The 26,717-nt window shown below is 42.1% G+C and overlaps 1 protein-coding gene across 1 annotated transcript; it reads right to left on the bottom strand.

Annotated features, from left to right (window-relative positions):
* Positions 1 to 940: 940 nt before the first annotated feature.
* On the bottom strand, positions 941 to 20,814 carry LOC135882612 (methylcrotonoyl-CoA carboxylase beta chain, mitochondrial-like). Its single transcript, XM_065409572.1, has 13 exons — positions 20,732 to 20,814; positions 19,505 to 19,843; positions 17,616 to 17,812; positions 15,236 to 15,414; positions 13,800 to 13,880; positions 11,907 to 12,085; positions 10,169 to 10,361; positions 8,939 to 9,030; positions 6,573 to 6,729; positions 4,742 to 4,864; positions 3,606 to 3,754; positions 3,051 to 3,132; positions 941 to 1,346 (listed from the first exon to the last, which is right to left on the bottom strand). The coding sequence occupies exons 2-13, from the start codon at positions 19,837 to 19,839 to the stop codon at positions 1,263 to 1,265; spliced, it is 1,851 nt and encodes a 616-aa protein (XP_065265644.1). The 5' UTR covers positions 19,840 to 19,843; positions 20,732 to 20,814; the 3' UTR covers positions 941 to 1,262.
* Between the last annotated feature and the right edge of the window lie 5,903 nt (positions 20,815 to 26,717).

The following is a 26,717-nucleotide window of genomic DNA, read 5'->3' as shown; positions in this document are numbered from 1 at the left end:
CATTTAGAGGGCACTGGATCAGACTCACAGTGATGCAGATTATTTATAATGTATCATAAAAGACAATTCCACAACAAACTAGTTCAGAAGCAAGAAGGATCCCTTCAGCTCCTATTTACACTGACGAATGCTGAGAAGTTTGACAGTATAATACACGGGTGGGCAAACTTTTTGGGCCGAGGGCCACAGCTGGGTATGGAAATTGTATGGCGGGCCATGAATGCTCATGAAATTGGGGGTTGGAGTGTGGGAGGGGGTGAGGGCTCCGGCTGGGGGTGCAGGCTCGGGGGGGGGAGCAGAAATGAGGAGTTCAGGGTGTGGGAAGGAGCTCGGGGAAGGGGCAAGGGTGCAGAGGGGGGTGCGGCTTGGGATGAGGATTTGGGGGTGCAGAAGAGTGCTCCGGGCTGGGACCGAGGAGTTCCGAGGGGGGAAGGAGGGGATCAAGGCTGGGGCAGGGGGTTAGGGTATGGGAGGGGGTCAGGCTCTGGTTAGCGCTTACCTCAAGCAGCTCCTGGAAGCAGCAGCATGTCTCCACTCCAGCTGCTACATGGAGGCACGACCGGGCAGCTCCCATTGGCCACAGTTCCCGGCCAATAGGAGCTCTGGAGGTGGTGCTGGGGCTGGGGCACGTGGAGCCCCCTGGCTGCCGCTATGTGTAGGAGCCCCCGACCCCGCTCCCCATCTGGAGCGGGGCAAGCTCTGGACTCTGCTCCCCAGCGGGAACTCTAGGGCCGGATTAAAAACGGCTGAAGGGCCGGATGCGGCCCCTGGGCTGTAGTTTGCCTACCCCTAGTATAGTGACTTTAAAGCAAATATCCAGGGAAGAGTAAAGCCTTTATTTTTCATATCAGCTTCCACTCAATTTTTATTAATTTTCATTTTTTTCTATTGTAGACTGAGAAATTACAGCTTGCTCTTACATTTCATATACAAAGTGTGAATGTTAATAACCCAAGTATCGTTTTTGCACAAAGAGGAGTTTGCTTCATTACACAGACTGTGTCAAGATCCAAAAGTTTATTAATTGCATTTTCTTTTTTCTTTTCATACAGTATAAGTTTCAAATTTGCTAGCGCAACAGGGATCAAAATACAAACCTAACCCAAATAGCCTGAAATCTGAGCTTCCTTTTTGTATACTGACAGTTTCTAGAACTAATTCAAGTTATATTAAAGGTATCAAACTGTTAGAAAATCACTTCCATTTAAAAAATTGTATGTTGGCATTCTTAAAAACCCAATTATTTGCAAATGGCAGTTTGATTACAGTCTGATAACGGGGTAGTGTTGCAGAGATGCGATCTGGTACTTCTGCTGTTTCATAATTGTTAAGCACTGTGCAATCACCTGATGAAAAAGAAAACAGGATAAGCAATTAATCCTCCAGTAACTGCGAATACTAGACGTTACATTATGTTTAGAAACTCAGATAATGCTTTTGTTTTTATCTCTTTTGTAGAACAATTGATGCTTAAAATGATGAACTGTAAAAACTAACATATGCACACATAGAAGAAAAGTAGACAGAGCAATATTTTGCTGGGGGAAGGAAGAGGGAGAAATGTCCTTGGGAGATCAATAGACAGTGTGGAGCAAACAGATGTCACTCTACTTTAGGCAACTGTGAAGAAAGAATATTAATTTGACGTAACTAATGACAAAAGTATACATTTTTGATTATTAAACTATCTTGCCCCACCCCTTTTGTTTGACCAATAAACAATATTCATTTCCCTGATCATCCAACCCAAATGTCATTACAACTCTGCACTACCGGTATTCCCAATTGCACAGAAGAACTGACTATCCTGCTCCTTTTCTCAAGGCTTAATCTTTTAGAAAATCGTTTTTCTTGGTCTCCCATGGATCAATATCTTGTCCAGTTTTTGTCTTGAAAAATAAGAGCCTTTCATTTGTTCAATTTTAAAGTAAGGAAATTACAATTTCTATATTAGAATGTGATTGATTTTTCTTGTTCTAAATATACTGATTTATAGGGACTCGGATCATGTTTGGCATAGTTTGATATAGAAAGACTCCTTTCCCAAAGTTCGCTACATATTTTTGTCCTGTTTATTGAAATATTGAAATTTTTCTCTTGTCTATTGGTCCTGCTTTAATAGTGAACACCCCACTACTAATAGAGCATATTACCACAGAAAGGCCTATTAGTCAGGCTTAGATGTGAGCACACATTTCTCTATTTAGGTTGATATCTGCAACTAAGAGTGAGAACTGGGGTAAGAGGCAACATGGTATAGTAAAAAGGACTGCTCAGAATTGCAAGGAAAATGAACTTTGGTGTCCCAGTGAAATTGCTTGGGAAGGTATGGATAGCTCCCTGATTACTGTGCATTTTTCTTTCCAAATTTAATTTCCAGACAGATATATTTATAGGTGTTTGTGAGCTCAAATATGTGAATGATACATCATTCTCCCATAAACAGAGTTTCCACAAAATGCCAAAGAAAATATTAAAAATCACTTATACGGTGCCATAAATATACATTAGTGGGACAAGATCCTTGCCCTAAAGAGCCTGCTGTGTCAAAGTATAGAGTACACTAGGCTCTTAAAGAAATATTTATTAATAAATAATAAGACAAGACAAAGGACAAGTGTCCAGGTAATATAGATAGTGAGGAGGCACAAAGGGAAGCAGTGAGTTTTAAGGAAGGATCTGAATAAGTGGATGCACAGCAGGTAAGAACAGGAAGACCATTCCAAGAATAAAGGGCAAATTAGAAGCCAAGAGTAGAAGAAAGAGAAATGCAGCACAAGGAGAAAGGATTGGGAAGAATTTAGGGATTGAGGAATTAAAAAAAAAAAAAGTGGAGATGTAGGTGAAGACTAGATTATATAGGGCCTTAAAGGAAACTTCAAGGAGACTGAAGCCAATTAAGGAATTCAAGGAGGTTCCATGATCAAAGCAACCAGAATGGAAGAGGACTGCAATGGGACCATTTTGGATAGATTGGCATGGAGAGAAAAGGTGAGAAGAACCTGAATGATGTATGTGGAATGTGCATTTAATGTAAGGAAAAAGCCTACCTTCCTAGAATTCTGTGGCAATATTATGCCATCATCCCAGAGTCGAGCAGAGGAGTGAAATGCACTGCTTTCTTCGTCTAGCCTAGATAAGAGAGTATTTCAGAAGCTTTAAAACTCCAGAATAGGAAATTCATTGGATAAGTCAAAGCAGAGAAACAGAAGCATAAGTGACTAAGGCACAAATCCTACTCTGGGATGCATGTGTGAAGCTACCATAGAAATCAGTGGGTGTCCAGTACATATGTAAGGACAGAATTTGACCCCTAAGCCATCTTGCAGAAAGACAGTAATTCCACATGCAAAGGAAATATGCCAGGTTTCTACTTAATATGAAACCATGTTTTATAACTAACACTGATATTTGTTTGTTAGATTTTCATCAATGTTCGAGGCAATGCACTGGCTTTTTTTTTTTTTCTTTTTCTTTTTTTTAAGTAGATCTGCTTTGGTTGGTGAGATATTTAGCAGGTGTGTTGGTCTGGAAGAGAACAAAACTAAAAAAGTGAAATTAATTTAATCATAACCATAATTAAGGGGGTTATTTTCAATACTTACTTTTCTTTTAGATGCTTTAACTCTGAGTCATCTCCTGTGCAGTCGTCATCCCTAGCCTGTGGGAATGTGGAAATATGTCTTGAATCCACAAGGGCAACTCTTGCATTAGGCCACAGGAACAGGAAGTTTGGATCAAATGACCTCCCACACTTAAAAATAAATAAATAAATAAGTGAGACACACTATTCACTCTCCAGGAGCTTAACAACTAAAATGAGCCATTCACATAGGATGATGCAGTCAGGTCCCTGAAGAACAAAATGTAATGACTTTTTAAGGTGTGTATATTCCCCTTTGGTACATGATCCTATCAGACTTAAACCAATTCTTTCAAGTCTTTATAGGGATTAAAGAAAACACTCAACATATTAAACAGAATTAATCACATTCCCTGCAATAACGTGTGCCTTTAAAGGTATGAACCAAAATGACAAGTTTTAGCATGTTCTGTGTTTGCTTAATTTTTCTGTTGCATTTTTTAAAATGTCTTTGTTTATATCTACATATAAAAAGGCATTAACTATATATATATATATATATATAAATTAATTTCTGGCCTAAATACCTAATGGTGAATATTAACTCAGTTTGCCAAGCCTAACATGGATACATGCATTTGTTTCAGTTATAAACGTTCAAGTCATGGAGTATATAACTACTAAAGGACCTGGCTCGAGGTGGTGTTGAACGCCTTAAACTCTCATTGGCTTCAATTAGAGTTCAGGTCATTCAGCAGCTTACAGGATGTGAGTTGGCCGATCAGTATGTAGCTGTGTTTATACACATCCTTAACTTTAAGTGTCTGAGTAGTCCCCATTGCCTATGCTATTTTTTTTCTTATACTTCTAATTTCCAATGCCAAGAAACATATGACCCTTGATCATTGAGACTAGTAAGCTTCAGCTGAGGAACAAGAGCAGCGTTTGATCCTTAGTGTGAGCAGTTTCAGAGAATTAATTTTCAGAACTGACACCCAGCTTTCACAGATAGGGACCAAACTTACTAGAGTTACTTTATGAAGCAGCTCTTATTTTAAAAATTATTACAATAATGAATGGAATTACGTGTGCCAATGGCAGACTGAACCAGAGGGAAACCTATGACAAGTCAAATATTATCCAACGTATTAACCATACCATGGCATAACTTTCATTCCCGTAACAGCCACCAATTACAAGGGTTATCTTGGGCACAGCAGCACAAGCAACTGCAGCCATCATGGAGGCCTGGGCCTTTAATCTATTGGTGTGATCCTCTGCCTGAAATTAAAATACAGATGAAGTCAGTGTAGTTCTTAAATATTTTTTCTAGATTCCCTTCACCCCAAGCAAACTTATAAAGCATCTGAGGATTTCTTTGTATAAAATTTGAAGTGATCAATGTTTTCAGAACAAGTAAATCAGGAAGAGCGTATGCATATAGCATATGCCATAAAACTATCAATCAGTGAAATAGTTATAGCCTGTGTTGGTAACGGAGCACTGCTCTGCTACATAAGCCCTGGAGTGACTTTGGCTCTCTCTAGGCTAGTAAAGCTCAGATCCACTGCGGCTGTACCAGGCTTGATCTCAAATGCTAGGGGCATATAGGAAGAGTAGGGCTAGGGAAGAAATGGGTGCACAGAGAGAGGAGTTCTCTGCTCACAGAACCTAGGGCTAAGCCTACCCTGATGTTCTCTGTGGCCTTGGACAAGTAACTCTCTGCCTCGGTTTCTCCATCTGTACAATAGAGATAATACTTAGTTACCTTCTTGATAAGGCTGTTGTGAGAACTGACTAGTTAATATTTTGAGATGAAAAGCATGGAGTGCTAGGTTTTACTACTAGCAGTGAAGGCTGGACACCCTGCCACCCCAGGTAAATGGATAGTGTTGCTAAAGCAAGAGAATGTGGATGAGTGTAATAATAAGGGGAAATGGTGACCCCAGAGCAGAGGTGGGCAAACTACGGCCCGCAGGCCACATCCAGCCCGTGGGACCGTTCTGCCTGGCCCCTGAGCTCCTGGCCTGGGAGGCTAGCCCCCGGCCCCTCCCCCGAAGCCTCAGCTTGCCCCACCACCGGCGCAATACTCTGGGCGGTGGGGCTGTGAGCTCCTGGGGCAGCACAGCTGCAGAGCCCGGCCTGTGCTGCGCAGTGCATGGCTGGCTTCAGCCGTGCGGTGCGGCTGCCTGTCCTGATGCAGCTGCGCCGCTAGCCACCAGTGCTCCAGGCAGTGGTAAGGGGGCAGGGCCGGGGGGGGGGGGGGGGTTGGATAGAGGGCAGGCGAGTTCGGGGTAGTGGTCAGGGGCCGGGGGTGGCTAGGGGTCGGGGCGGTCAGAGGGCGGGGAACAGGGGGGTTGAATGGGGGCAGGGCTTCTGGGGGAGGTCAGGGAGAAGGGGTGGTTGGATGGGGCAGGGGTCCCGGGGGGGGGGGGGCAGTCAGGAAGGAGAGGAGGGGTTGGATGGGGTGGCAGGAGGCAGTCAGGGGCGGGGGTTCCGGGGGCACTCAGGGAGCGGGGTGGAGGGGTGGATGGGGCAGGGGTCCCGGGGAGGCAGTCAGGAAGGGAGGGGGTGTTGGATGGGGAGGTGGGGGGCAGTTAGGGGCGGAGGGACGTTAGGGGCAGGGGTCCGGGGGCGGTCAGGGGACAGAGAGCAGGGGGACAGTCAGGGGCAAGAAGCAGGGGAGGTCGGGGTGGGGGTGGGGGCCGGACCACCCCTGGCTGTTTGGGGAGGCACAGCCTCCTCTAACCAGCCCTCCATAAAATTTCTGAAACCCGATGAGGCCCTCAGGCCAAAAAGTTTGCCCGCCCCTGCCCTAGAGTGTAGGTCTAAGAATAAAATGCCTAAGAACCTAGTTGGTTTTAATCAAAATGAATAAGTTTGAAACAAAGATTGCGATTCATAACAAATAGCGACTTTGTCAACGTGAAAAATGAGTCGGCACAAGAACTGGGAACTACCTTCTCATTCTTGAATTACGGCACCTTACCTGTGAGAGACTTGCTGGCTCTGGTGCATGTGGAGCAGTATTCTGGAGAAACAGGATGGGAATGCTTCGCTGACTACACAGCTGTACAAAGTGGCTGCCCTTTAGAGAAGCATCATGAGTCAGCTGACCATTGTTAGCCACTATCCCAACGAGGTGTCTAACAAAACACACATAGGAACACTTTCATTTTTGTAGATTGAGATTGGTAAAAGTGTTGTTTGTAGTAAACTAACAAAAATAATATCCATATGTACTAGCATCAGTCCTATAGGAGCATCTTCAAGAGAGACTCAAAATAATACATAAGTTGCACTTGCATGCTGCCTTCATTCGAGGATCTCAAAGTGCTTTACTAACATGGAGTGTGCAACATCCCTGTGGAGCAGGGTAGTGTCATACCCATTTAACCGATAAATACACTTAGATGAAGTACAGAAATGTTAAGTGACTTCCTCAAGGTCACAGTGAGATAGTGGACAGAGCTATGAATGCAACCCAGGAGTCCTGACTCTCTTCCTCATCACTTAGTGTGACATACAATGCGTCTCTAGTTAACATCCAATGTTCAATATTTACATTTGAAACCAAAAAAAAAATAAAAAAAAAAATTGAAAAGCTTTTTTATTTCTGAACAGTTTCTTTAAAAAAAAAAATTCAAGTAATGTTTATGTCAAACAAAACATGTCAAATATTCTTCCTCTATAAAATGTCTTTCAAAACCACAAATTTTAATCAGGATCAACATTTCTGATGCCTAAGGTTCAACTTTACAGAGGCCTGCCATGTATGTTTGTGCTTCCAAATAAACAAGATCACAAGATAAGTACTTACTGAATGTTTCCGATAACTTAACACGGTCCGTTTTAGCACATACTGATGATTTAAGCAACAGATCACAAAGAGTCTAACATAAACGAGAGGCGACTCTTGGTGCTCTAACTGAAAGCCCTGTTTTCATGCAGAGCTGGTCGCTTTGGAAACGCTTGAAAATAGATTAAAAATTCATTTACTACCACTTTCTCCTTCCCCACATCCAACTTATATTGTTTAGTTAACAATGACTTTCTTCATTAAATGTCCTAAATGCTAGCCCAAAAATGCTGCTTAATGGGGTTAGGACTTTGGGGCTCTACATGGTAAAAAACGAAGGACCAGTTTAAATGGCAAAGCTTCAATTCTTGTTGCCAGAAAAAAAGATCAGGCTGTGATTATTATTTCTTTGTAGTTTATTCATGAGCAAATCCTACTCAGATTCTGAAGGATAAACTGTGCAGCTAAAAGAAAAACAAACATGTTTTACAATGCATGCTGTACCTTCTGCAGTGATAATGGACATTCTGTACTATGCTGCACACTCAGCTGCAAGTCTATGCTTAAACTAGGTTTCTAGTTTATTATGAAGATTACGCTTGTCAAAGCTGTGATTTGTTTAGAGCAGGGAGTCTGAATAAGAAATTCACCAGGACACACAAGGCCAGTAAATACTAGGAACTCTAAAGATGGCTGCTTATGAATGGTCTCAGCTTGACAAACTCTCAAACTGCTAATGGCAGCAAGCAACGTATACTTGCCCAATATACTCAACTGTATAATTTGTCTTTTCAGCATAATGGAATGTGTACCTCAAATATTCATCTTGTCTCAGAGGAAAATCAATTAACCTGACCGTTAAGCAGAGTAGCATGCTATATCAATTCTAGCAAAATGATTTATCTTCTGGCACTGTTTAATGATTAACTTAACATTTATTAAGGAGAAAGGGACTATCATACTAGAGGTTACTCTGACTCACAAAATGGGCCTAAAATATTTATTTTGATCTTTTAAAGATTGCGAGTGGATTCAGTGCTGGTAAAATGTGCCAGAGTAACAGCCCTAGAGGATGAAGTAATTTCTTATCCACTGAAGTGGCACAGTACAGGAACTGGCAATGCAAGCTCACTCACACTGCCTCACCCATATACCTCAGCCCTGCTCTACAGGGGCCACTTTGAGAGGTTCAGTCTCCAAGCCTGTTCACTGCTTAATGAATCTGCTGAGACTGCCAGCAAAGTACCGACTGGGATGTGGATACCTGTCCACCTAGGCACTGGACTGAATCACCAACTCATTTCACATAGGCCACAAAACAGCCATCATCTTGTAATGGTTCTCAGCCACTACTGACCTGGCCAAGTCTGAATTCAGAATCTAGAGGTAAAATGTTAGGCTAACTAGAGCTATCTTATTATCAATCACTTGAACCATCCAGAACTCTAACTTAAGGTGTTTGTTTTTTAACTGGACATACTACATGACCTAATAATGATACAAAAGCTTCTTAACCAAAAGAATGAATTTTTTATAATATACTCTTGCCATCTTACCCTTCCATATGGGCAAATCCCGTTACTAATGTTGTTCCATATTCAGCTTTGAATTCCTGGAACCTGCTTCCATCTATCAGACGGCTCAAAATCTACAAGGAAATTACTGGTTTTCAACAGAAACTTAAATCAAGATTGGATGTCTTTCTAAACTTACGCTCCGTCCAACCAGAAATTACAGCCAGTGCTATTCAGAAGCTCAGAGTAGATCATAATAGTCCTTCAGGCTTTAAAAATCTTTTAAATCTAAAAATATGCAATGAGCATGAAAACAAACTTTTGTTAGTACTTGATTACCTGCTACTCGGAAACAAACTTTAAACTTGGCCTCTAAAAAGTTTGTGAACGGTCATTCACATGAACAAAACCCCACATTTGCACAAGCAAAAAAGGCTTTTTTGAGTGCAATTACCTGGTTTGTGTGCACAAGTAACTCTGCACTAAACCACATGTGCTCATAAATTTTTCAGGTGTATTCTAAGAGGACCATTTCAAAATGAAGCTGAAATCCCTGAATTGTTAGAATTTACTGCTGGCAAAAGATGCAGGACTAATATCCCTGGAGACCAAAATCCTCTGTATATCCACAGACCACCTATCACATGAGAAGTGATAGTCCAAGTTTCCCCACACTGCCCCACTAATGTGCCTGATCTGAAGGGACCACCAAAAGATGGGAGGGAGTCAGACTCCTTAATTCACTCGTTCCTTGGCCTCTCAACTGAGACTACCAGCAAGGGTGCAAGTTAGTGCCAATTGTAGGAGTGGTTTCTGTGATGTTTAGCTTTGTCTACTGGGAAATGGACAACGAGCACCAAAACCATTTTCCATAGATTTGCAGTTCCTTAAATTAGCCACAAAGATGCAAAGCACACCGATTCTGAAGCACTCCAAGCTTCTACACGCCTCGGCATGTGGGAGTAGTAGTACTTCCAGAATTATTTGGTGCAGTTACTCTACTCTCTACAAAGTGTTTAACTTTTTGTTTTTTTACACAGCCATGAAGAACCTTTGCCATTACACTTTGAAATATATTCAAGACAGAAAGAGGAGCTGACGTAGTAGTCAGGTCCTTGGCAACGATAATATGCAACACTGAGTATTTCATGTGATTTAGGATTCCCAAATGAATCCTCCAAAGAAAGGTAGCATGTTTTCTTTTAATATGCAGATACTGGATTAAGCAGACACCTAAAAATTGTGAACTACTGTAGCATTTGTCCTCCTTACCAGTTTTATATGTAGAGTATAGCTATAACCTCGTGGTGCAAGCCCCAGGAGCTCTTCAGCACTGTACAGAGGATCATCATACTCCAACGTTTCCTCTGGTGGAAGTTCATAATTTAGCGTCAAGATAATATTTCTAACACATTCATACGCTTCCTTTTCTGAAGATGCAAAATGGTCAACACAGCCACTGACTCTGAGGGACAAAGACATTTTAGAAATACATGATAAAAATGAAAGTTCAGGACATCAAATTACATTAATGAAAAATTAAGGACTGATGCTAACCCCAGATTAAAGGGGGGAAAATCATTTCTATCATCTGCACTGTGGATCTTCCAGACTCATTCGGGACTTTGTGCATTTTTGTTCTTGCTTCAGGTGCAGATCTCTATGTAAGTCAATGCAAGTTGTGTGCCTGGAACAACTGCAGTCTAAACAACAAAAGATCCACAGAGGAGAGGAGAGGAGAAAAATTCTCTCTTTATTTCTTTGGTGGTTAGCCATATTAAAGGAAAAAGCTTTTGTACTCATCTTCAATATATTTTGGATACAACATTTGAAATGATAAAGAGAAAAATAATTTTTGTAATCTCTTTACACCAGCAGCATTTCAGGACTGGAAATAAAGAAACCAACTTTTCATATACTGCACGGTCCCATTTATCTGAATGGCACTGGGATACCCACAACCTTCAGATTAACCTTTGTTCAATCACAGCATCCAGCCCAGCAGGCTCTGGAGTAGAGTTTCTGAGTCTGCCAAGCCAGGGAGCAGTGGAGATGTTTACAGTGCAGAGCACAGAAGACACAACCCACCTCTCCTCCTATCTGGAACTGCAAAACATTCTTTTGGCAACTACAGCAATTTCTTACATGGACAAATAATAAGGAAGTGTTTAGATACTTGGAACGGTCCTGCTTGAGTCTCTAGTCCCTTCAGCTCACATTTCCTCTTAGGCAGCAAGGATTACTAGTAGAGGCAGAAAAGCTGTCTCCTTGTTTCCAGCTGTTTTTACAAGCATCCAGCTTCTTTCTTGCAATGAAATACTTTAATGCCTCCAAATTAGGTACTTATCTGGCCCCCATTATCATAGTATCTCAGTGCCTCACAAATTTTAAATGCATTTATCCTCATAACTCCCCTGCAAGATGGGGAACTGAGGCACAGAGACTAACTGATTTGCACAAGATCACACAGGACGTCTGTGGCAGAGCAGGGAAGTGAACCCTGGTTTCCCTAGTCCCAGGTTAGCACTCTAATTACTGGACCATCCTTCCTCTCTGCTGATGTAAATAAATCAATAGCTTTCTTCCTCCTCAGATACTGTGTGATGGTAAGTTCCAATTATGGGCCTAATCCTGGAGTCTCTATTGAACTTCTAATGAAGTCAAGTGCGTAAGGTCTGAGGAGCAGGCCCTGAAATGGAGAGACTGTTTGAGCACAAATAGTAAAATAAGAAATTAAAAGAATTATAACAATACTTAGCTCTTATACACTTACGTTACATTATATGTTTGATGGGTTCTTTTTAAAATGAATGTATCTCTAGCACTATCGCATTCCCATGTATGTGCAAAAAGGCTCTTTAAAGTCACTCACATATAATTTCTAATGTGTTTTCAAGGCATACTTCCTATCTTTAGGATCAGACAGTGTCCTGTCACTGCAGATATCAGGCATATCTTTTGTTACTAAATATATTATTTGAGCCCCATTTTTTATAAACATTGTACCTACTTAGAATGCATACTGGCTCCTCCTAGGTCCTCAGGAGAGATATCTTCTCCTGTGGCAGCTTTAACCAAAGGGGGTCCAGCAAGAAACATACTACCGATTTTGTCTACAATCACAGTTTCCTCTGCCATGGTGGGAACGTAGGCACCCCCAGCTGTACAAGAACCACACACCACTGCCACCTAGGGGACAAAGCAAGACATTTGTGTAAGGAGAATGCTTGGGCAGGGACACTATTGTAATCTCAGTAGTAAGCCATTTTAGGCACTTGAGATTTATGATCTTTATGCAGCTAATTAAAAATCCCCCAAAACTTTTTAAACAAGTCTTTTATTTTAAAATTGTTTTGAATTAGCCGGCTGCTAAATTCTAATGTAATGAAAGAACATTAAAAGGGAGCATTTTGTTGCTCTTAGTTAGCTGATTAGCAATCACAAAACAAAAGCTTTTTCTCAAGTAACTTTGGGGAGCTGTATCCTGGCCCAAGACCTTGTATTACCAATAATTTTTATATATTTTATTTTAAACATGTTCATTCATTATTCCCCAGGGGTAGATTTGTTTTTAACTGTAGAAGGTGAGGTGTGTGCACTGGGAAATACATGAAAAATGTACATGGACAGGAGGTTGTGAGTGTGACACTGGCTCTCTCTGCAGTAGTAATGTTGCTGAATCTTACAGATTATGTGTGGGTTTGGCAGGATTTGATTTAACTGACAAATGTCACTTTCAGCTGCCAGAATTAAATCAAGGGGAAAAAAATACTCATCTTCAACAATGACGAAGAGCGCAGCCTCCCTCCGCCCTTGTGCCTGCAGGGATCAGGTGTCACCAGCCTGTGGCTGCACAGGAAGCACTCTGCAGCCCCACTGTAACAGCCCAGCTCCTTCACCCCAATGACAGCAAAGCTACAGGAGCTCCCTGTGCTGTCTCAGGGCCAGTGACACCCAATCCCTGCAGGCTCAAGGTGTGGGCCAGGTTACTGACCTGAAAAGGCAGAGCAGAAACCTTTGTCCAGGGCTGCAAGGAGGAGTCGTCGTCCCCAGCGGCAGGAGAGGCCACCCTGTGCAGGAGCCACTAAGCCGCAGGGTGGCCTCCCCGTGGCTGGGAACTTGTTCTCTTCACAGCCCTGACTGGGGGGAGGGGGGGGTGTGTCTCTGCTCTGCCCTACCAGGACAGCAGTCTTTCCCACACCTTGTGCCTGCAGGGTCAGGCATCACCAGCCCACAAGCACCCCCAACTCACTTATACACTCCCAGTGATTAGAATCCCAACCCTCAATCAGCTGTCAACACCCAGATTTGGGACCCCATATTTTGGTTGACCTAGGTCTCCTTTAGCCTTAGGCCATCCCCACTAATCCATACTTAAATCACCCCCGCTGCCCTCAAGAACTTCATAGTGTAACTCTCAGCTTTGAAACAACTAGATTCCTTAGAACCACAGTTACAAATCTAATCATTGTCAACCACAGTCAACACAACCTTCCAATACAGATAGAGTAAAGTGCATGGCAGTCAGTTTGTGTGTGTCAGGCCCTGTCCTTTCTGCATGGACATTAAGGAGCAAATGGTGTTTTTCCTAAGATCAGGGATTTGCTCTGGTGTCCTTGGCCAAAATTTCCCTTTGCCCATTCCAAAAGAGAACTGCATTTCAGTGTTGCTATACAGAGTTTGTTAAGCACTTTTGGGATCCTTCAGGCTGAAATATGATATTTATACTATATAAATTTCCCTTTTGATTTTCCCCCCCAACATACACAAACCTAGACATTATAAAGTATTTTTACATAGCTGAGTGTTAGTTCTAGAAGCTATATTACTGAAAGTAAAACATTTTCCATAAATCCATTAACCACATGTGCTATCTTTATAAAGATCCAATATGACATTGTACCTGAGGGATTTTCATGGCAGACATTATTGCCTCATTGTAGAATACTCGGCCACCATGAGACTGGTCAGGAAAGAGTTCTGCCTGATAATGCAGAGAAAAGACACTGTTTTTACCAGAGAGATTCAATATTATTTTTAAAAGCCAACACTTTGCCTTTAGTTTTGACAAACAGAAAAGCAAACAAGTTGTACAGCATATCTGATTCACAGGGGACCACTGTTAGGAATCATAATGTATAACTTTCAGGTACTGTTTTATTCTCTATTGTATGTACTGCCCACCTGAAACTCAATTCAACAAAAATAACCATGCCCTTCTGTGCTGTACAAGGCAGAGAGAAGTCACAGATCTTGGCTTTGTGAAAGGGCAATCTATTCAAATTCAAGGACAGCTGATTCAAATTCAAGGGCAGCTGGGGCACAGAAGCCATCTCTCATTAGATACATGGGCACAGGCTGAAAACCAGGGAATAGGAGAACTCATGTTCATTCTAGATTTCTGAAATGAATTCAAGAGAGTTTCTTTTTTGTCCTTTGTTTTCAATGCAATTTCTGGATTCAGAATTAAACTAGACGCTGCTTTAATCATACAGAGCTCCTGCTGACTCAGTAACAGGCTCAGTGATGGTTACTGTCTACAAAGCTTTGCTTTCTGTTTGAGATGGCACAGCTTTAGCTTTTCAGCAGAAGTCACGTGTACTAAGAGTACTCAGATTCTCTGCAGAAACTTGAATTCTATGCAGTGAAAATGACCTCTGCAAACCCTCTTCTTCATATTACAGCAAGGAGAAAAAGTCTCCATTTTATTTTTAAGGAGCCTATTTATCATCAATTTTCTCTGCATTATTAATACAAACTTTATATTAAAATACTTTGTCTTTGCAAAACTTTTTCATACTGAAAATACAAACTGAAAACACTGAAGACCAAGGGGATCTTCACTTGAGCTCCCAGTGTTTGCTGAGTCCACAATTTGTTCCCATGTAGAGACTCGAGTTTCTAAATGTTGATCATGTTGGCTTCACTTAGATGCAAGATCAGTCAGAATGACTTCCACTGTCCTGGATGTTAGAAACATCTCCTAGACTCTGATTTGATTGCAGAGTTCAAGTAGAGTATAACTTGGACAAAAGTTAAAGTCAGCCAGCCAAAAAAAGCATAATGAGATTCACTTCTAGAAATTGCAGGCAGTCCTCGGACTTACAACACAATAGGTTCCTGAAAATTGCGTCGTAAGTCGGAACGTCATAACTCGAAATCACAATCCACTCCACTGTGGGACAGAGCATTGTAAAGTCAAAAACGAATCAGGGTGTCAATTCAGAAATGTCATAAGTGCTGTTCATCGTAAGTCGAATGTCAAAGTGGAGGACTGCCTGTAATCTGATGCAGATAAAAAATGGCTATTTTCATACAATGTGCCCTTTCCAATATTACCTGTAGTGGTAGGAATGCTCCCCCGCTGTCAACTAGATATACCGATAAAAGTCTGTTTTGAATTGCTATTTGTTGAGCTCTTAGCTGTTTCTTCACTGAAATGGGATAAATGGTCCCGCCTTTAACTGTTGCGTCATTTGCCATAAAGACACACCAGACTCCACAGATCTTTCCAATTCCTGAAACAGAGCCCACAGACATTTATCAAGGGCTCTGTAATAACCCAAGTGTAGACCTTTTGCAACAGTTCCATACACTAAACAAGGAAGCCAAAGTGCATGTTATTCTTTTCAGTAGTAGCAGCATGTCAGTAAGGCTTTCTACAGCATTTACCCCTATGCCAATGAAGCCACACATACTGTATGGAGGAGACACCTCCTACTCTGTAGCCTTACAACGTGGTCTTATTTTGAAAAATGAGAGTGAAGGCTAATGGCGTTGTACAGATGAAAACAATGTGACCTGGAATATCTTTGCTACTGACATTACATGAGGAAAGAACCCAGCTCTCCAGATGAGTGTGCAAGACAGGCAATTAGGGGGAAAAAATCTGCGTAAAAACTGAGAAAATCTGATAAAGAACCAGTGAGACAATAAATATGGAATCTCATTATGCCATTCTTCCAGGTGCTTTTCATCACAGAACTGCACTTTCAAATGCAACAAGGCAAATTATTTTATCAGAAGGCATTCACTAAGCCCTGAACTGATGATCCCCAAGCATTCATCTCATTTCAGTCCCTTTTCATTTAAAAGAGTATGTGCTTGCTCACCACCCTTCCAAAAGTGGGTCATTTAAGTTTTTATAGAAAAAAATTCCCAATGGAGAGGGCCAACATAATACCCTAAGTACAGGATGACTGGATTCTTTAAGGGGGAGCAGGGTCCAATGCACCTGTGACTAGTCAGCTGCCACACAATTAGACTTAAGAGAAGGCACCTGCAGCCTAGGGAGAGACAGAAAGGGCAGGTAAGAATTGCCTGAGAACACATGGCAGGAACAACCTGAGGAAAAGCTGCTGAAGACCTGAAAGACAGCAGTAACTTTTTGCTGCTGGTGATGTGTACTGAGGAGAACTGACTAGAGCTGGGGAATCCTGCCAAGATATAGGAAAGCTTGTGCACAGGCCCCTAGAAATGAGGGTACGAACCAGCTTAGTCGGTGCGAAAAGTGAGTGAAGCAATTCTTGGCACACACAAGTGGGTGGCCTCGAGAGTGGAGATCCAGTACAGGGGCAAAAGGAACTGGGACAGAGAGGCTAATGATTCTTAGGGGCGTGAGCTGGGAACATTGACTTTTGAACAGTTGCTACCTTGTTTTACTTCAGGGTTTTCAGAGGAACTGTTTTCACTATGAAGGGGTCTGTGAGCTGTGGCACTTTACATAAATAAAAGGGTTTGAATTTGCCACTGAGAGATCTATGGGTGGATGGAGGGAAACCTGAGCGGGTTGTGCTTGTACTAATGAGGAAGGCTATAGGCAGGGTGCCCATGACAAGGTTTCCCTGTAACAGCACTGAACAAAGGGCTTGTGCACGCAGGGGCTTGTGTGGGCCCTCTGAATTGGGTGAATTTCACTTTAAGTGAATACTTATTTATAGAGCATGAAAGTAACCTCTGACACTTTTTGGGTGGTCATAGCAGCAGCAAAGAGATGCCTGAGTCCAATAGTGATACACAGGCATAATTGGTCATGCATTCTGAATACCTACTGGAAAGAACCCAAATATCAAGTTGGTAGTTTGAGAACAGCTCACTAATGAAAGCCACAGTTCCTGTGTTAATCACTCAGTGGCTCAAGCTCCCTTAATTTGATGGGGCAGCCTTTAGTTAAAGTGTTTGCGATGTCACATTTAACCTTTTGAGACAGAAATCAGTCACTGCTGTAACTAGGACAAAATATTAAACCAATAATATAGCACATTCAACACAAGCCCCAGTATAGGGGGAGTTCCAGCAGTGGGCAGGATGGGGTATCTCCATAGTACATGCCATTACAGAGATTCTAAGCAGTCCAGCAACCCATAATCAGCCCTTGGAGAACTGCTGTAAATCAGAGCACTCGCAGCACTATTCCAGTTTATGTCCGGGGTCATGCTGCCCCCCAACCAGTCCAGAATCTGGGTGGTTTAAAAACATCCATTCCCTTCTTCCCCTGGGCTGTGCCTCACACAGGTATGGCACAGAACTGGACTCTCAACCTCAATCTATCTTTATGATTGCTAAAAGGAACTAGAGAGCAATGAACATATTCAGTTTAAGAGCTCAAAATCTATTAATTATATTCAGATTTATTAACAATTAAACAAAAAACATAACCCCTTATTATACATGCAATGATTTTTCGCATTACACCAACTATAGAGGCCACAAGTCTTACCAGTGAGGCATCCAGCTGCAGGGACATCACCATATGGCAAATCAAACCCTGCAAAAGGGGACAGCTCAAGAAAAGTTTCATCATCGAGAAGCATTCTTAGGCGTTCACGAACAAGCAACTTCTTGTTCCTTTGGGTATGACGCAAGATTGCACTCTCTCCACCTCCTTTACTGACCTTGCAAAGCAACTCTGAATATCTGATTTCAAAAACAAAGCTTCATTTAATGAAAAATAGTTATTACTCTTTTAGTAAGTTAATACGGTACTTAAATAAACTACCCAGCTGTCACACCAATGTTTGACAATTAGGTTAAACTATCACTTTTGGATTATGTTTCTGGAAGTTATTTTCAGTTAATTACTATATTATAATTTAGTTCACCGCAACCAAATTAAGCAAGGGAGACAAAAAAAGCTCAGATATTTTATAGGAATGAGACATTTCAGTTTGATTCTTCACAAGTTAGATTTCCCAAGCCTAAAAAAAAGACAGTTTAGAAAACAGTCAAAATTAATTCTGTTTATGGCTTTTGTTCATAGTTACTGGAACTTATTAAAGCTATAATCTTTTCCTTGGTATTTCCATATACATCCAATGTTAAATATTTTAAACTACTTATGGGATCAAATTACCATCTGTATAGACAGCTCAATCTATGCAGTACTAAGAAGTGACTGAGCAGTTACTGATTGTCACAGCTGAAGCATCTGATCCTGAGAGATATTGAGCACTTGCTGATTAGAATTTTCACTGCAGAGCAAATATTGATTATCAGTTTACCAACCTTAATTCAGTTTTTGGCAAGCCTTACTTTTTAAGTTCTGCTACTCTAGAAAAAAAGAACCATTCATTGGCTTCTTCTCTGGCTCCCCTCAACAAGTGCTGAAAACAGCTTATCCATTGGCACAGACAGGAAAAAACTAATGTCCAACTCCAGTGCAGAAAGAATGTTTTACACCAAGTGAACACTGCAGCATTGTACTTTCACAAAACTAAATCTGACTAGTCTAATTTTGTCTGAGAAGCACAGTATAAATAAGAAACAGAATAAATGGTGAACAGTAAATTTGCTTTTTGAAATCATCTGTTTAAAAGTTAAGTAAAACGTTTTTTAAATATATATTTTCAACTCCAAGTTCCATTTTTAACCAAAAGCATTGTTTGACCAAACAATATATGAACGATTCTGTAGATTATTCACTATTTCTACTGTGGTTTCCTGCAAGGTAAGTACCGGTATTCAAGTTAAAATGCCTCATGAGAAAAAGCAAAGAATTGTAACTAACTATTTAAATACCACCACAGGGGGGCACCATATCTTTTACATAGTTTTGCTTTTGCCTACGGAGCATACTTCTGAGTAAAGACCTTTGAATTGTTGCCATATGATCCTTAAGGACAAATACATAAAAGAAATGAATCACTTTCCTCCTTTTATCAGTGAATCACGACTAATTGAGATAACTGTCATCTACTATTTCACTGGAGTTTTGAAAATGTATGAGTCACCACCATCTTTGCATTAAAAATTAAATACAAGGCAAATTTTATGAAGTTCTAGAAAATTACTTTTTAGTAATATATGCAAAATAATACACCATGGCTAAATGTTTTAAATTTGGGTGCCTAACACTGGACACCTCAATTGATATTTAGGCAACTACATAAGTGGGTTGACATTTGGAAGAGCTGAGCAAACACCTTGCAAATAGCCTGTATCCATAAGCCCCAGCAAAAGAACCATTTCAAACTTTCAGGTGGCAAAAAACCCTGCTAAAAATCTTAATTTCTATATTTTTTAAAATTAGCTATCTATAGGCTACTGCATGTATAGTCAAGTTTGTATACATACTAACGTTGCCAAATGATTACAAAAATGGCCAATTACCTTTGAATACAAGCCTCACTATTCCTTAAGTTTTCTTCAAACACATGTTCACATACAGAAGGGATACTTCCATCTAAAACAGGGAAGGTTTTTTTATACTGTCCGTATCTTGCTTTGTTACTTACAAAACAATGGGGAAACGTATTACATGTCAATGTGGGGACAGTCTTTTTCATAACCTGGCAGAGACTATTTCGTAGTGTCCATATTGTCTGTCTGTTTTTGCAGAAGTCCTTATAATTTCTTATGAATAAAGGAGTTAAGGTTTGGATTCTTGAAGACATGAAGCTAGGAGAAAGTCTCCAGAGTGAGCATGAAGTGATACTGTTCCACATGGCCCTAAGAATTAAAGGAGAAACAACTTTTTATTTCCAGAATTCAAATTCACAGATCTCTCAATTAAAAGGGTGAAAACTAACAAGCAGACCACATTACGTGACACAATCGTCAAATGCCGAGCCTGGAAAATCTAAATTCAAGTTATTTTTGATCTATTTAACATTTCTTACTAGTGAACTAAATGCTCAATGAATAGTAAACTATTTTTAGAGTTACAGAGCATCCCTAGCTCCTAAAAGACTACGGTTGAAACTATAGGTGTTGGGCATCTCTGAAAATCAGGCTCCAAGAACTGTGCTAATGATCAGTGGCAGAGTTGGCGGCACCCCGCAAGTGACTGCAAATGTTCACCCCCACTTACAGAGCAGCATTCAGTTATTAACAAGCGGGTAGGTGTGAGAGCTACATTGTTTATACACCAGTAACAACAGGGTGTGAGCTAGCCCTGCTCCACACTACGGGCCTGCTTTTTTTAACATGTCTTTTACATACTTTATTGCCTGTTCTGATCCTTCCCTGGGGAGCACCTGACACTAGCCCCTACCAGAGGGGCTAGATGGACCCTTGGTCCGACCCCCTATGGCCGTTCATATGTGGCTCCCACCCCATAAAGCTGACCCTACTAGGGCACTGACCCTGCCCATTGTACAGCTGGGAGCTACCCCACCACACAGGAAGTCTGAGCAATGCAGGGAACTGACCCAGCTTTGAGCAACCAGCCCGCCCCCACGGCTGCTCTGCCGGGTGCCCAGCGCCCCCGGAAATCGGCCGCAGAAGCCGGGCCTGAATTCTGGGCGCGGGAAGCGCTAGCGCAGCCGGGCTGGTGCAGGCGCGTATCCTGGAAGGGAGCCGGGCCGGGTGCCGTGAGGGGGCGGCCGGAGAACGCACCGGGGGAGCCCGCAGACCCTCTCACGGGCCCCTGGGCGCAGCGAGCTCGGAGCCAGGCTCTGAGAGGCAGCGGGACCCGGCCATGCCCAGTTTCGCCCTTCGACCTCTAACCCGCCCCGCCCCCCCGCAAAGCTTCGCTCCGAGCGAAAGTCACAGCGTCGCGTCCGGTCCGGGCGGGCCCTACCGCCCCTTGCGGCCGCTCAGCGGGGCTCAGCACTCCTCGAGCGAGGCCCCCGCTGCCCTGGGACACGGCCCCTCCCCCCGCCGCCTTCGGGAGCTCGCGCCTGGGCTTCCTACCTCAGCCGCCCCAAACTGCTGCCCCACAGCCCGCCCCGCGTGCCCCAGAGAGCGACTCCGGGGCCTGCACACCGGAGTCTCCGGGATCTCCCCGGGGCCTGCACACGCCAGTCACTGCCGGGATCCCGCCCCTGTGTCTGCTCGCGCTGTCCTCCGAGGGTGGGGCCATAGCTGGTCAGCTGTGGGGCATAGGCCCTGTACTGTACTCCTCCCAGCTGAGGGGATTCTCCTGGAGCCTGGCTGCAGGGGCCTGTGCCGGGAGCCGCAGGATCTGAGCTCTGTCTCTCTCTGATAGTGCAGCTGGGAGAGGCAGTACGATGCCATCCACAGAGTCCCAGAGAGCAGGTGCCATGCCCAGCTACCCTGCCCCCCAGCTTTTACCTCTAATCTCCCCCTGATCGGCCACAGACTGACCCCTCACCCCAGCAAAGCTCATGGCAGATGTGTGACAGTCTCTCCCAAATGTTCAGCATGGGTAACAGAGGAAGCCACCTAGCCTTCACTTTTGCTTATTGCCTGGCCTGATCTGCAGAGGTCTCTGCATGGGCTATTAAAATGCCTTCTCTTTTTTGTCTCTACATTCATCTCCATCTGCTTTTCCTCTTTATCTGTTCTCCTCTGTGTCCTTTTGTCTTCCTGTGTCTATTTTCTTTTGTCCTCTCTTCTCTTATCCCGCCTCAAATCCTTGTCACCTTATTTCTCACTGTGCCATCTCCAAAAGTTCCCTCGTCCCTTCTCTCCCTATTTAATTCTGACTCACTGCCCTTCTCTGTCTCCTTTTTCCATTTCACCCCTTGCCAATTCAAGTACAGATCAGCCAAGTTGCACTTTTTTTTTTTTTTTTTTTTTGCATTGTTTTGTATTCAGTCCAAGGCAGTTAAATCTTACATGAAGGATTTCACTATGTGTTTCAGTGACACACTTGAACTCTCATCCATGCTTCTGTGATATCCCTCACTATTCATAGTGTCACAACTTGACAGTTTGGTAAGTACCCTCTCTGTAAATCCCAGGTTCTTGTTTTCTCCTCTCCTGGTCTATGCCTCTCTTTTCTCTGTTCCCTGCTTTCCTTCTCATTCTCTCCCCAACCTCTCTCCCTTCATTAGCTCTCTTGCTGTTCTATTTTCTTCTTGCCCTTTTATGTTTGTATTTAGGCATGTTGCCTCCTTAGATTTAGTGGGGTTGTTCAGAAAGCACTGGGTAGGGTTATGTTAAGTGTTGATGATTTACCTTAGGAGAAGAAGCAGATATCTATCACAAAAAGCTACATAAAAGGTAAAGCACCCATATTGGGTACAGAAAATAGATGCTGTTGCATATGATGTATATAAGTGGTTTTCAACCTGTGGTCCGCGGATCTCTGGGGGTCCACAGACTATGTCTAAGATTTCCATAGGGTTTGCACCTCCATTCAACATTTTTGGGGGTTTGTAAATGAAAAAAGGTTGAAAACCACTGCTGTATACCGTGTCCTTGATTTTAAAGTGTAGACACTTTATATGGAACATTACAGCCTATGCACTGGAGCCTCTAGTTATTTTCTGCTGAGATTGTAGGCCTCGTGTTTTAATTACTTAAAAATTCTAAGTTTGATTGAGACTAATTAATGGGCCACAAAATGTTTAGTTTCCAACTGTTCCTTTCATATTTGGGTTTTACACAGGCTGCCAATAATGGGACTGGAAGCTGTAGACTACATTTTTAAATACTTTTACCAGCAGGGATATTTCTAAATCATTTGATTCTCTAACTATGCAGGCAAGATGTCTAAACATTTTCTAATTAAGATTGTAATTAAAATATTAAAATGGATTTGAATTTTTACTTCCACCCAGCACACTATTTCTGGGCTGCTTTAATGAGTTTGCTATTGTTTAGTCATGACATAACACTCTTCTTGAAATTATAGCTTGTTGCCTTTCAGCGACATCATTAAAATGCATTCCTGCCAGATAGATCTTCATACATACATATTAATAAGACTTCTTAACGATAATTAAGCAATGACTAATACATTGCTGAATATAACTTTCCCAGAATAGGTGGAAGAAACAGTTTGAGAGTAAAAGAATTTTTATATAATATTAAAAAATTATTAGCAATAACAATCATTTTGAAGACTTTTTATTTTAAATTATTATAGCTCTATAGACTCTGTTTTACATTGGAAATGCACGTAATAGTCTGTGCTATTGTTTATTAATTTATTAAGAGGAGAAATGCTTGTGGAAGTTTTTTGAAACCACCCGCTACAATCCTCATCTAAATATATGAGATTATATCTCCCTCTACTGGCTGGCCCACATAGAGTATAAAATCCTGCTTTTGCCACCAGCGAATACCTCAAGATGTAGAAATCTATGCTGAAGGTGTGAGGTTAACATAGTCATGCTAGGTTTCAGAGTAGCAGCCGTGTTAGTCTGTATCCGCAAAAAGAACAGGAATACTTGTGGCACCTTAGAGACTAACAAATTTATTTGAGCATAAGCTTTCGTGGGCTTCAGCCCACTTCATGGGATGCATAGAATGCTAGTTTAACCTAGTAAGCATAGCTAACAGTAGCAGTGACAACATAGGATCACGGATCCTGGTGAGGGTCAGCAACCTGAGTACATACCAGAGTCCACAGTGGGCTTGTATTGGACTGGATGACCTGTGCTGCCATGTCCTCATTACCACTGTTATCCACGCCAGCTAGATTAAAGCTTGCCCAGGTATGCCTACCTGTGCTGCAATCACACCTTCATTTGCAGTGCAGATGTATCCTGAGTGAAAGCACCAGAAGAGTTTAGCACTGTAGGGGTAGTGACTCCTCAGAGCTGGAGGGCCAGGAGAAGGGTGGGGCCTTTCTGCACCAGCAAGAAGACCTGGGCAGTGCAAACTGTATTCTGTAAAAGGGTAGCAGAGTTCCCACTCTGGCCTGGACTGTCCCAGAATCCCAAGAATTTGGCCATCCACACCAATGCAAGTGATGTGTATATATTACCACTGTGGGATGAAATTCTCCTACCCAATTTGGTGGCAGGGTACTGGACATCCATATAGCCACTGCAGGATCGCTAGTCCAGCCCATGGGGTTGCATCCTCCATCCAGGATTTGTCGTCAGTGGCTGTGGGCATTTTGGAGACCTACTATTCACTTCTCCCCTGGTCCAGCCACCACCCTTTCTCCTTCATATGTGTTACGATAAGTAGACTGCTATGGCACTCAACTCCATAGTCTACACAACATGCTCTGTAGCCCCCTGGTATGGCCTCTCCATTTCCTGGCTCACTGCACAGGGGAACTGCACAGATGATGGGGGGAGGGGAGGTAAGGAGCAGTGACAGAAATTCACTCTAAGCGAGCAGAATGTATTTGAGGAGGCTAAAAGCACAAAAATGCCTTGAAGTCAGTGGGAGTTCCTGGGTGCTCAGCACTTTTGAAAATCAGGCCACTGATTTAGGTGCCTAAATATGTATTTAGGAGCCAAACATTAGGTACCCTTTTTTGAAATTTTGTCCAACATCCCTTTCCTATAGACATAAGGTCTATAGTACTTTAGTTTGTCCTGATGTATTTGTGCATTTGTCTGTACTGAGTACTGTATCATAATTCACATGCAAAAATCACTTTTCATCCTCCATAATTAAGCCTTAGGCTTCCTTTTTGAAAGACACGCTATCTGTAAAATTCTAACATTGCATTTGAATTCACTGGTGGATTGTTCTCCTTACGTTTAGAGGCTGTTGAGATTTAGTTTCTGAGTATTCTTTTTAGTATTGTCGCGTGCGCTGGCCTGCCTTATTTTATATAAATATATTTTGACCACTAGATGGGGTTCATATTCATAATGAGAATATAGTCCATTAATATAGATTACTTTTCCACATTCTTAAGTTGATGTTAGACTGGTATTACCCTGCTGAAAACTGAACACGGGTTCAAACCGAACGATAAATAACTATCTTGTGAAAGATAAAGTGCAACAAAGGCAAAGAGCAAGTGTTTAAAGGAATGTTTGTATTCTCTTGATAAACATCGGTTATTAATTTACTGTTCCAAAAGGCAACCAGGTGTGGATGGCAAGTATCTTAATTAAGAGCAAGTAGATTCAAGTGGATTTATGTTACTCCTTCAGCTGAAGTCTAGACTTTCAGTATTTATTGTTGAATTAGCATAGAGCATCCTTGCCTTAATGAATACTGAAAGGAAGCTGACTGAAGCAAGAATAAACAGATTTTCTGGAAGGATGCAGAGTTTGCATTTGTTACTCTAAGCCATTTATTTTGAAAACTTTCTATCTTTACTTTGAGTATTTAGAACAGATGGACTAGTGATATGAAACTATGTGCAATGACTGTGCCAGCATTGAGGAAGAGTTTTATGCAATTGCTCACTTTAACATGGATTTCAAATTTGCTCACCGACTTTAACCTCCCAACATTGTCATTTAAAGAACAGTCAGACTGGTGAGTGGAATTTCTTCTCCACTTTATTTAGAAACCTGCTCATATGCACTGGATGCTGGGAGAAACCAGAACACTCTGTTGGAATGTCATATCAAAGGCAGGCAGAGCCCCACTCTTAATTCCGCTGAATTCTGCTGCTGCTTATTTAGATTTTGTTTTTTAATACCCCAAAGCCTTTCATCTGCATTCTGACAATAATGGCCTGGAAATTGTGTCTCTAAATTAAAGTGGGGTTTTGTTTGTTTACTTAAAAGAGCTAAAAGGCTGATCCAAAACCACAGCATTTTTGGGGGCTTCTGTAATTCCAAATCAGGCTCAACCAATTCCAGACAAATTTGGCAAAAATATTTGCTTTTGACCACCTAAATGCTGAGAGAAGAGCAAAGGAAGCTAAAGGTTTGAGACGTGCTAGGGGAGCTCAGGAAAATGACTGGAATTGTTAAGAGATGCTAGAAAGCTTATTGTAGATGCCAAAAGATATGAGAGAACATAGGGAGTTCACTGAATTCGCCTGAAGTTATGAGAGTAGTTGTGGGAGAAATTAAAAGCCAGATCCTTAGCTGATGTAATTTGACGTAGTGTGATATTGGAGACAATTGAGCTATAGTGGTTTATACCATGTGAGGATCTGGTACCATATCACATGTTCCTTAGCCCAGACTGGCTCTAGATTTTATGGAGCCCTTTATGAAATAAGATGTGGGGTGTCAGGCCACGTCCACAAACCATCTAAGGATTGGAGGATGTGATATCTGCATGGGCTGTGGATGATTTATTTATTTTTCATATTTTTTCACTGCATCTATTCTAGGCTCTAGGTACATCACAACGTTTATATAAAACAGTTCCAATAAAATATTAACACGGGGCACTCAACCCGGCCTGTAAATCATACAAGAGAAAAATCACAGAACTACAACAGTATCTTCCAAACCCTAGTTGACTTCTCCCAACCCGGTCTCCACTGCCCCTCAGTCAGCACCTAATCATCCCATCCCTCTCCAGAAAAAGCATGGGCAAACAGGTCGATCTAGAAGTTTGTCTGGGCTCGAGGCAGGAGAGGGAGCAAATTGGATAGCCAAGGACCTCTCACTGAGAGTGCCTGTCACTAGCCCTCGTCTCCTGCTTATATCAGGAGGGGACTATTAGCTCAGGTGCCTCACATGATCTCAGTTGTCACAGAAACACACGAGGAAGAGTCGGTCTCATGATGAGAAAGATGCTGTCTGTCATTGTT

The sequence above is a fragment of the Emys orbicularis genome, chromosome 8 (genome assembly GCF_028017835.1).
Source record: "Emys orbicularis isolate rEmyOrb1 chromosome 8, rEmyOrb1.hap1, whole genome shotgun sequence".
In the NCBI taxonomy this organism is placed as follows: domain Eukaryota; kingdom Metazoa; phylum Chordata; order Testudines; family Emydidae; genus Emys; species Emys orbicularis.
This window is presented reverse-complemented; position numbering and strand designations above follow the sequence as displayed.